The sequence below is a fragment of the Heterodontus francisci genome, chromosome 8 (genome assembly GCF_036365525.1).
Source record: "Heterodontus francisci isolate sHetFra1 chromosome 8, sHetFra1.hap1, whole genome shotgun sequence".
Taxonomy (NCBI): domain Eukaryota; kingdom Metazoa; phylum Chordata; class Chondrichthyes; order Heterodontiformes; family Heterodontidae; genus Heterodontus; species Heterodontus francisci.
The window spans coordinates 87,730,951-87,742,968 of NC_090378.1; the positions used below are offsets into that span (position 1 = coordinate 87,730,951).

At 42.3% G+C, this 12,018-nt stretch overlaps 1 protein-coding gene across 47 annotated transcripts in view; it reads right to left on the reverse strand.

The window, feature by feature from the left end:
- ptprc (protein tyrosine phosphatase receptor type C) overlaps window positions 1-12,018 on the reverse strand; it is a 210,050-nt gene that overhangs the window by 63,306 nt on the left and 134,726 nt on the right. For all 47 annotated transcript variants that reach the window (XM_068037643.1, XM_068037645.1, XM_068037642.1 and 44 more), the window contains 5 exons: window positions 10,212-10,286; window positions 7,641-7,667; window positions 4,577-4,834; window positions 4,138-4,257; window positions 1,269-1,412 (listed from right to left, as the gene is read on the reverse strand). In XM_068037643.1, coding sequence (XP_067893744.1) covers window positions 1,269-1,412; window positions 4,138-4,257; window positions 4,577-4,834; window positions 7,641-7,667; window positions 10,212-10,286 — 624 coding nt within the window. The remainder of the gene's footprint in view (window positions 1-1,268; window positions 1,413-4,137; window positions 4,258-4,576; window positions 4,835-7,640; window positions 7,668-10,211; window positions 10,287-12,018) is intronic.

Here is a 12,018-nt window from a genome sequence, read left to right on the forward strand (position 1 = left end):
ACTGACTACAAAGTTGTTTCCTGTTTTCTCATTGGAAGCATATGGCTCTGTTCTCCTCTACCTGTTCTATAGCAAGACCCTTCTGGATGGCAAAACTTTACTGCATGCAGCAGACAATGATGTTCTTGAAGACTCTACCAGAGCTGTAATGTTACTTCCTTACCTCACCACACTCCTCCCCACCCAACCCTACTCTACCCCCTCGGGATCTGTCCAATTATCCTTTTGGATATGTGGGCCTAGTTCTATCTGTATACACATGGCACTTATGGTTGCTGCAACAAGACCAAGAGTCAAGGCTTCCAGACTTCCAGTCTGCCTTCTTCAAACACAGGAAGAATAGGTTTTCTTAAATTAAATGAATAATGCCTGCTGCCTTATAGTTGAACATTTATTTGCATTCTCTTGTGTTGATGGCCACAGTTCACCTGTAGATTTATGAGCATGCATCCCTTGCAGTACAGGAATGCCAAAGCATTTTGTATAGAGACTTTGATGGCTGCATGGATGCCATGAATAATGAATTTCAGTTTCAGGAACCCTGCTGCATGTTAAAAATTCAGTATCCTCTCATTCTTCTGCCATCTTTCCATGAAGAGGCACACAAATTAGTTTGTCCTAGTAAGCAATGTACCAGTGACCTACTTGATGCATTGTTGTGCTGTAAATTAACTTATGTTCCTCCTTGGCTGCTTGGGAGGATCAGAGCTATAATAAATTCAGTGATTTCTGTTGACACTGGCAGTGCTGCCCTAATGATTAATGGTGTTTGCGGGTCAAATACTAGCATAGAACAGAGATCAGTCACTTGCAATGTGGTGAGGTATAGAGTGTAAAGGAAGTTGACAACAGTCACTCTGAGGCTATGTGCCTAGGTCTGTACACATGGATGTTAGCCCCGGTGCAAAAACAACTGCTTGGTGTCAGTCCTCATACCTTCTTCTTGTTCCTCTAAAAAAAAACTCAGACATAGAATGCCAATGTGAATTCCACAGTCTGAAATTTGATTTTAACTATTACATTTCAGTTGTTACAAAGAAAGCATCAGGCAAAAATTTAGCAACAACCTTTAGGCTAGCCTAAGAGGTGGTTGTAAAATTGACTAGAGAGCCAATGAGAGATCCTTCTCTAATTCCATTACCCTTGCCACCAGTTCTAATCCAGTGGCGCATATCCCATCTGAAAAAAAGCTATCCTCATATCACATTAATAGCTTCAGAGTTACTAAGACTTCCTATTGTCTTGGTATTGCAATCTTGAATGCTTACTTTCATAGTCTGCTGTTGTATTGCTTTTGCGAGTCTGGTACCATTTTGTAGCAACTTGTTGAATTTTGACAAAGCAATGGTAAGTTTGACATGGAGTTAAATTCTGAAATGTCATTACTTCTGTTGAAATCTGGGTTTTATTTCCTGAAAGGCAAAAAAAATATGCCAAAATGATTAACATATTTCAGACTTCTTTGAGCTGGCGTATTGTTCATTTGATCCAATTGGTCTATGCTAGCACTTTTGCTCTACATGCGCCTCCTTACAATCCTCTTCAGCTAATTCCATCATTTATCCTTCTATTCCTTTCTCTCTCATGTGCTTATCTTGCTTTCCTGTAAATACGTCTATGTTATTTAACCCAACTACTCCCTGTGGTAGCACATTCCACATTCTCACCACTCTTTGGATAATGTAGTTTCTCCTGAATTCCCAATTGGATTTATTAGTGACTATCTTATGTTTATGACCTCCACTTTTGGACTTCCCACAAGTGGAAGCATTTTCTCTGCACCCACCCTATCAAACACTTGTGCTATCTTAAAAACCCCTATGAAGTCATCCCTCAGTAAAGGCCTGCTCAGGTCAAGGAGCCCGAACCCCGACAGGACCACATCAGACCCGAGCCCGACCCGGCCCGAGTCCCTCCAATTTTTCCCACGCCTGACCCAACCCGACCACCGGAATGTTCCCTTTACCTACCTTGCGACTCCCAATCTTCAGGAAGCTGCAGCATGAGCGTGATGACGTCATAGAGATGCTCACTGCGCAGACTCAGAGTTTCCCTCCTTGACGTCCCGGACTCCAAGCTCAGATAGGTTTTTTACTTTTAATACTTACCTGCAATTCTTACTGTGATTGTCTGACCCAGACCCAGCCCAACCCCGACCCGGCCTGACCCGAACCCGAAAGCCGGACCCGGAAGAGCAACCCGACCCGAGCCCGACACACGTAGTCGGGTCCCGACAGGGTTGGGTCAGGTAGAAGACCTTTACCCCTCAGCCTTGTTCAGAGAAAAAAGACGCAGCAGGTTCAATCTTTCCTGACAGACATATCCTCTGAATTCCAATATCATACTTGTGAATCTTTTTTGCACGTTCTCCAGTGTCTTTATATCCTTTTTATAAAATGGAGACCAGAATTGTACACAGTATTCCAAAAATGGCCTTAGATTCGATACAAGCTGAACATAACTTGTCTGCTTTCAATTCTATCCCTCTAGAAATGAGTCCCAGTGTGATTTTTTACTTTTTTAATGGCCTTATTAACCTGCAGTGCTACCATTAGTGATGTTGTAATGTGCACTCCCAGATCCCTTCACTCCTCTACCCCTTTCAGACTCTCATTACCCAAGCAGTATGCGGTTTCCTTTTCTTCCCACCAAAATGCTCCACCTCACATTTAGCTACACCATAATTAATTTGCCAATTATATGCTCATTATGCAAGTTTACTAATGTGCTCCTGTATTTTGTCACATTCTTCCTTTATGTTAACTTTGCCCTCCAATTTGTTGTCGACTGCAAATTTCGAAATTATACTTCCAATTCAAGTCCAAATCATTAATGTAAATTCTGAATTATAGTAGTTCCAGCAGTGGAACATCACATCACATCTTTTGCCAGTCTGAGTAACCACCCTTAACCCCTACTCTGTTTTCTGTTTTGTAGCCAACTTGCTATCTGCTACTTGTTCCTTGGCTGTAATGCTGTGACCTTAGTTAAGAGTCTACTATGCGGTAAATTCACAAAGCCCTTTTGAAAATCAAAGTATATTACCCTCTTCTATATTAACCTTGTCTATTCTGTCTGTTACTTCTTCAAATAATTCAATAAGGTTGGTCAAGCTGTTTCCTGCTATGCTGCCTTATTCTCCTTGCCTAATGGTATGTGTATTCCTCCTCTTCCATAAGGATGGCATAAAGAGAGAATAATATACACTGGAGTAATTCTATTGTGGAGGGAGGGGAAGTGGGGAGTGGTGGTTAAAGGGTGGCAGGACCTGCACCGGAACCAGGGGATGGACAGAAACAGGGGCGTAACAGCAGGCCCAAGTGGCCGCTAATACTGGAACCTTCTGGCTGCTGCCACAGAGTAATAGTCAGAAGGATGCAAGGTTCAAAGATCATCAAGGGGCAGAGAAGCAAACTTGAAATTGCAGCGCTTCAGGGTGCTCCCAGGACCTCCACAGACCTTCTGGTGAAAGCCAGGTTTCTTGGGGAGCCTCACCGTTTTAGTGCACCTAAGTGAAGTCATTGGCAATGAGGCTATGGGCCTGAGAACGCTCACTCCCAACTTGTTTGCTTCCTCATCCTACATCTGTGTTAGGCACAGGTCCAGTTAGACTGAATTCAAGAAGCCTCCGAAATCCCAGGGCAGTGTAGATGAGCACAGAGACCTGATTAGAATTAAGCATCTCCCAAGGGCATGAAAAAGGATTTTTTTTTTGCACTGTCAGAGGTACCATCTTTCAGATGAGACATCAAATCAAGTCTGCCTTCTCAAGTGGAACTAAAAGATCCCACAGAAGAGCCGGGGAGATTTTCTGGTGTTCGGCTAAAATTTATCCTTCAATAAACACATAACTTGAACATTATCACATTGCTGTTTGTGGGAGCTTGCTGTGAGCAAATTGGCTGCCACATTTCCTGCATTTCAACAGTGACTACACTTCAAAAATACTTCATTGCAGTAAAATGCTAAGGGTTCCTGACATCATACAACGTGCTAAATAAATGCAAGTTCATTTACAACAGGTCCATTTGAATGAAATTCTATCAACGTCGCACAAGATGTCTTCAAGAACTATTTGTTTTACTGGAAACTACGAACAATGAAAAAATATTGTGATCAATTTCTTGTTGTAAATACCTGTACTTGGATGACAATTCCAAGTATAATTCAGTTTGCAATTGGTTTGAACTCCACGAGTTTTCAGTTGAAAAGTAATGTTATCACCAGACTGGCTTGAGTTTAGATGGAATTGAAGATCTTGTAAAGAAATAAGTTGAAAATAGCAGTCACCTAATGAAATGCTTTTATTGAATCATGCTACATTTGTACTTGTATCTACTAAAGCCTTTAAAAATTACAAGTTTTGAAGACTGTAAACGTTTGAAAATAAATGAGAACTGAAGATCATCTTTTAAAATGGTTTTGAAATTATACCCATAATGAATATGTTATGATCCAGCATTTAGCAATACAGCTATTCAAAGATTAACCTGCACATTGTGAACTACATTAACAAAAGTAATACTTTGGGAATGTTTTATCGCCAGACATTAAAAATTAATTAAACTACACTTACCAGGTGATGGATTTGTTATGATATTTACGAGTTCAATAGTGTGATTACATTTCCCACTGAAAGTTCCGTTGAGGGTATAATGGGCACAGTTAGACAGGCTTGGTAATGACACACTGATATTGGCAGTTCCACCCCCAACCAATGCAAACGAGGAATTCAGAATTGTGATGGTGAGATTTTCACTGTCCTTGTAACTAATGTGCAGTTTGACGATGTCGTTTATGACTTCCCATTCTTTCACAATAATATTAACATTTTCTAAAAGAATAAGAAAAATATTTTTCGTTGTAAGTTCAAAGACTTATTTCATCCCATGTACATCAATGAAATAACATTCTTATTATATTTCAAAGAGCTCGGAAAAGGTAAATTATTTTTTCTTTATGCAAAGAGCAAAAAAAAAATCACTACAATTTTATCAATGAGCTATTACTGCAAAGGTGAGACTCACATAAGTAAATCAGCTACTGCCCATTCATTAATGAAACACTTCCATGAATCTCAGTTGGTTCAAACATGTTTCTAACTTTGCTGGTCTGGTGCCTGACCATCTCCAGTGCTGGTGGTAGGTCTGTACATGACACCATTGGGAAGAGGCCAAAATGGCAGATAAAGCACAAATACTCATGGTTGCACCCACTCATGTTGGTGACTGTTGGCATCCAGCAGTCAGAGACATCTGGACACCCCACTACCCAAAGGTGTTTTGGTGCCTTTGGTATCCACAATTGGTGGTGTTGCCATTCACCACCAAGCAGCAAATATTCCCTCTCTGCCTACCCATTTTTGATGCAAAGACAAAGAGCTCAATTTCCTGGTGAGCAGTCACCAGCAATGAGTTGGAGAAGGAACTTGACTTCCGCTCAACCCCTGCCTCAAACTTTACCCATTTTCTCAGCCATTGCCTAATGAAAAAGGCAGGGTAGATTTTGGCTTCTTCATGGTTGCGCACAGGGAGCCTGCTATTGCTATGTAGCAAGAATTGATGGCAGTGCAGCACCAAGGGAGCAGGAAGAGTTGGCGAAAAGTGTTTTTTTTTTAAGATGCTAAGAAAGCTCAGAATGGGCCTTTGTTTCTTTTGCAGGTCATGGGAGCAGAAGAGAGAAAGACGTGGTCACCAGACCCTTTCCCTCCAGCAGTTTTGCTGTCACTGCTCCAATAAATACTGCCATCCCTGTACTGGTCTTCCTTGTGATCAGAGGGACTGTGCCAGGTCAGAAGGGAAATCAACCAGTTTCTCTCACCTCCACCCAATTAAAGATGGCTGGGCAGTCCAGGATCAGGCTGCTATAATCCTTGTTGGGCAGGGAGTGGAATTTCAAGCAGGGTCTCGAGGAGCTGGCTGTTTATCTCATGGCCTCATTTAAAATTTCATGTACAACTATCGCTCCCCACTATGGCCGGATGGGAGCCGGACTCCGACGTAAATGTCGGTGATGACCCCACTGCCGCCCAGCCTGGGGATCCATCCCGTATTTTACGGATCCCCAGGCTTTAATTGGCCTGAGGCAGGACTTCCAACCACTTGAGGGAGGAGGTCCCACCTCAGTGAGCTGCTGGTCAATCAGCAGGCCAGCAGCTCTTAGTCTCAGCAGCGCCACTGGGAGCAGTGGCCATTGCTGGGACTGCACCCAGCCAACCTGATGGAGCCGAGAGAGTGGGTAAGTTTGGGTTGCCTCACCAGGGGGATCGGATGTGCCCTGGTGAGGCTAGGGTGGTCATTTGGGGGGTGGAGGAGGGGCGTCTTGGATCCCGGGGGTGGGTTGGGAGGCGGGGCGGCCCTCAATCGGGCACCCTGTGTCTGACTGCCATGCCCTCCCACCCTCCCCCCCCACCCACCCCAGGGCGCGGAAAGGCCAGCAGTTACAGCTGGGTGGCCTTTCACGTCCCCGGCACACCCCCTTGCCATGGGTAAAATACCCGTGGAGGCGGGCAAGGGCCCTTAAGTGGCCATTAAGTGGCCACTTAAGGGTCTTGATTGGCCTCGGGCGGGCGGGCCATTTCCCACTCCCCCGCACACCGCACCCCCCGCTGGACCCCTGTAAACTTGTTCGGAGGCAGAATTGGGGCGGGTAGGCCTTCCGGAGCCTGCCGCTCAATTTTACGCTGCCCCCACACCACCATCCGACCTGCTGGGGCGGCGTAAAATTCCAGCCTATATTTCCATGAAAATTTTACCACACGCAATTTAACAGTGCTAGAATGTAATGAAGCCCTGAATTTCCTTCAGAGTCCTGAGGTCTCTCATTGTGGTGCTGGAAGCTTCCTGGTTGCCATGTAACAGGAGGAACCTCTATCCACCCCTTACAAGGCAAATGACAATTGGGGATAGAGCCAGGGATGAGAACTCCCTTAGCACAGAGTTTTCACTCCAGAGACTGGAAGGGGACCTCGAATTTCTGTGGTCACTGGCACACTGATTCAGTGAAGCCTCCATAATGACAAAGCTCCCATTTGAAAAATGTAGAGAGAAGGTAGGGAACACGCCTGAAGTGGCACTTACGTCCACCCTTCCCATGTCAATGAGGAAGCCTCCCACTGAACCCCCCCTCATGCTCTGGTGGGCTGAACGCTGGATTACATCAGTGCGCACAATGCCAGAATAGCTGGATGACATCCCACAAATCTCCAAACCCTTGTAGTCTGAAACTATGCAATGATAAGTCACAATTTATTTTATAAGCTGAAGACCAAGAGGTTGATATTTGTTGTGTTTTCCTTAGTTAGTTGTATTTTCCCTTTCAGCAACAGGAGACCCACCCACCCCCCCACCCCCCCCACCCCCCACCCCCCGCATCATACCTGAAGGGATATTGAAAATTTGTAAGTTATATTTAAAGGGTTTAGTTATTTGTTTTATTAAGAAAAGTGATATGCTGTCAATCTATCGAAAGGAAGGGAAAGATGTGGGGTATCAGTTGTGATCAGAGGTGGCATGCTAACCTGTTATTAAAATAATTTACTTAAAAACCGCCAGGAAATAATCAGTGTTTATAAAAAGCACAATTTATAATTTCCATTTGAACAAATTAACATTTACACAGTATAAAAACAAGTTTCTTACCACAATCCTGATCTCCAGCTGTGGTTTCTAGGATTAAAAGTACAATACTGTATGTTACAAAGTTGTATTCTTAATTTTCATAATTAAATTCATTTTCTGCTTTGACAGTTTATATATACATGCAATGTTTTCCTTTTATGCACAATCTGTAACTGCACATTTATGAAGACATGCACAGGTGCAGAACAAACTCAGGAATATGAATACTTCATCTAACAGTTTCAGAATTTTTTTCTTAGATTAACAAAGTGAGGAAAAAGGTCATTGCCTAATGGTTGTTGGGCAGAACAACATCAAGGTTGAAACATGTGGAAGTGAAGAAGGAAATAAAATCAAGAAGTTGTGTTTAAGTGGTGCCAAGCTCAGATTTTAAAATCCTATCGATTGCATTGGAAGGAAACACTGAATAAGGCAAGGAAATACATCTTTAGGCATTGGTTAAAAAATAAGCAATGATACATTCACACTGCAATTATAGCATTGCTGTAAAGCATGCTCAGCTTTGCACTGATGCTGAATTTACACAGTTTAATCAGCTGTCAAGGTCCACTTCACCCAAGTGTCAGGTTGGACTAGGGTTATCAACTCTGGTTGGATGCATTTCTGGAAGTTTCATCATATGATCTCCTGCTTCTAAATCCCACTGAAGCAGTCGTTTCCACCGTTTCCAATACTTTCATAAATAAAAATGTTGAAAGAAAGTGAAGAAAAACATTTTTTTTAAAGCCTCAAGGGTTTTTCCTTCTGGGTTACTCGTAGCAATGTCTGGGAGATTAATTTTTTACTTCCCGGAGGCCTCAGGGCAATCCTGCAGGGATGCAACCCTCAGGTGGACTCTGACTCTGGATTCAGGCTGCATTTCCACTTCAACTGGAGAACTTCTGTGAAGTGAAACCACTTTTTACCAATGCTATACAGTGTGAATATACCCTTAAAGCAACTGACATTGCAACGAGTCCTGATTAGAACACCAAGAGCATATGAAGAAAAGAGCGACAAGGTATATTTGGACATGAGGAGAGGCGAAATCATGAAAAAAATGACTATTGTAATAGCAATATAAAATATTTAAAAATTGTGATAGAGACCCAAACTGAACAATGGAGGTAAGGGAATCTGCTATTAGACAACCAGAATTTTCTCTCAGCCTGTCCAGCAGTGTAGAAAGTTGCCAGAGGAGCCTCATCAAATGTGAGCAGTATGCAAACCTTTGCTGCACAATTGGTTCATAGGAAATAAACAGTTGCTGAAGAGACAGGACATGTTAGCCAGTAGTTTAGTGAGTAAGAATATTTCGCACACGAAACCCTGTATATAAATTATTCCGATTATCATCTGTCTGGAGGAAACTAAAATATAAACTCTTTAAAAATACAGAAACTGGATAGCACACACTGAATTGAATAGGGTGGAATTGAAATGGAAAATTTATCATTTGGTTCTGAAAAAAAAATTACATAGGATTTAGACTTACACAAAGGCTAACAACACTGCATTCCTACTGTTTGGGAAATGAAGCAGTTTTGCTGTTTGCCTGTAGGAATAAGCCCATTTTCCATTTTTTAAAAACTGATAATGGTGATTGTTATGAACCACAAGAAGAATGGACAAGAACATGGAGCATTTCCTCTTTGATAGTGAAGCCCAAGTACATAGACATGTCTCATTTCGCTCAGTTTGGGACCAAATATTTGCTGAAGTCCTGAACACGTGAGTGCTGTTTAATTTTGCAGTTTGAAGTTGGAGCTTGCAGTGTTAGCAAGGAAAGAGCTGAAACATGCCTCTTGCCTGATATTTTAACAGCATTGCCCCCTTTATCTTTAATGAATTAATTATTTCATTAAGAAACTAGACACAAACAAGCTATTGCACTGCACAATTTCAACTCTCAAGAGTTTTTAACCTGTCACAGACCAAAATCATACTGCGTCCAACTGAGTCAGTGCAACAAGGCCATGGATGGTGCCAGGTGACAGAGTCCACCGTGCAAAGTGTAACTGTAATGGCAGCACAGACACTCATCACCAGATGCATGCAACTCATTTATCACCCTTCCTTCTGTTTGGATCTTGGTGAAAGATCTAGATTATACAACACAATCACTGTATCTTATTATCAAGTGTGCATATACTTTTGGTATACTTTAAAGTCATGAAGAAAGAACAAAATAATCCATTTACTTCATTGTTACACTTGTTAACAGGTGTTTATTCTTAGTTATAAACAGAGGGATCATTCCCTTCATCCTCTCACCCCCATCATCCTCTGGTTAAAAGAAACTACAGATGACCATGCAGGTTGTGAGGCAAAGGACATGGGAAGAATTGAGGACCTGTGGGCTTTCTTTTGGGTGAGTGCTTCCTCCCCTGCCCCCACTCTATGACTTCTTTCAAAGTAAGCCCAAATATAATTTATCTTAATTCTGTTTCCCCCCCACCCCCGCCCCACCCCAGTATTGCAATATTTAAAACGTCTGTGCTGTATGCAGGTGCTAGCTGAGTCAGCAATGAATACATCCTTTGAATTACTGAAATGCTGGACAGAGGTGCAAAGTGGCCTTTGTAAACATACTTGAGTCTGCGATGGTGCTATTGGGTGCAGAAGTCACTGTTGCTGCAGGGAAGCCTGTGGCTGTGCCATTTGTGCCTGCAGAAAGATCAAAGTAAATTAGTGAAAACCCACATCTCTGAAAGTGAAGCCATCAACAACAGGTATTTCACATCAGCTACCATTTATGACAGATAGTATGATTGGTAAACCTGCAGTAAAGTGGAATCTGAAAATTTATGCTTCAAACACAGGCCACGACAGCACCAATAGATAATTACTTAGCTTGGTATCAGGTAAGAAGACCCTTTTACCCTCGTAGCTGATAAGGTTAAAACCAGTTTGCTGAAAGGTACTGCTGTGTTAAGATTTAGTAAATTAAAAACTAATTAATAAGTTGCTTACACTGTGTGTGAACTGATTCTGTATCTTCACTAGCTGTGGATTTATGAATCACTTTTGTTTGCATTATGCTGGATGTCACAATTGATGTATAATTTGCCCAGAGAAAACTAAGAATCAATTCATTCTAATCAACAGCCTGATGCCATCAGCTCCTTTTTTCAAAAAAAATTCTTAGGATGCGGGGTTGCAGGCAAGGTCATCATTTATTGCCCATCCCTAGTTGCCTTTGAGAAAGCAGTGATGAGCCTTCTTCTTGAACCACTGCAGTCGGTGTGGTAAGCCACAGTGCTGTTAAGTAGGGAGTTCCAGGAGTTTGACCCAGCAATGGTGAAGGAACAGTGATATATTTCCAAGTTCGAATTATGTGTGACATGGAAGGGAATGTGCAGATGATAATATTCTTGTGGACCTGCTGCCCTGTGGAAGCCAAGGATTTGGGAAGTGCTGCCAAAGAAGTCGATGAGTTGCTGCAGTGCATCCTATAGATAGTGTTTAAGAGTCTCTAGTCAAGCTACTGAGAAATCTACATGTTATAGAACTTTTGTTTGCCCAAGAGAGTGCATCCTTTCTTCTCACAGGGACACACCATTGAATTAAGTCCAGAGAGCTTAAATGCACGCAGGCACAACCAAGGTTTGGAGACCTTCATGTGTGCACAGGGATGCTAAAAACAGCCCACAATGCAAGTTACCAGAACCAAGCACTGGTTTATGTCTCACTGCGTGTTTAACTTAGACACCCATCCATTAGGGCATTGGCTTGCAAAATTATCTGGAGCTGAGTATAAACCTCTATAGCCCCTGAAGACTGGCCTATTACTCCAGGTACCATTGGCAGGTCAGGTTGCCTGATGAACCAGCAATAATGTCTGGACTACTCTGGATCTGCCTGGTTCAGGCATTAGATTAATATGCCTGCCACAGACCTGAAATGTGATGAGCATTGGATGCTATTGGCACAGGTAATGGAAATATCATCTAAGAATAAGAGAAATGGTAACCTTCATCACTGTTAAATCTTTTGACAGATATACTGGGGGTTCTAAATCTGTTATGTTATAATCAGGTGCAGGAGAAATTGCTGTTAAAGCCCTGCCAGAGTGTGAGTGCAGTGCTATATTGTTATTATTAGAGGAAAATCCTCTTACAAAGCATTAAAAGCCACCTGTCCTTTTACAGCAACATACCAAGAGTTTGCACTTCATAACATTAATCTTTTTTTTACCAGGATTAGCGGAACTTGGTTCATATAATATATACATACTGCTATACCAGAAACATTGGAAAGTTCTGGGACGATTGCATCGACATTGTGTTCATTACCTACAGGTCAGGCTGTGCCCTGCAGTTTCCTATGGTAACTTAGTTACTCAATCATGAGCCTGTTGCAAAACAAAATGCTACACAGGTCAAACATTTGTTAAGAA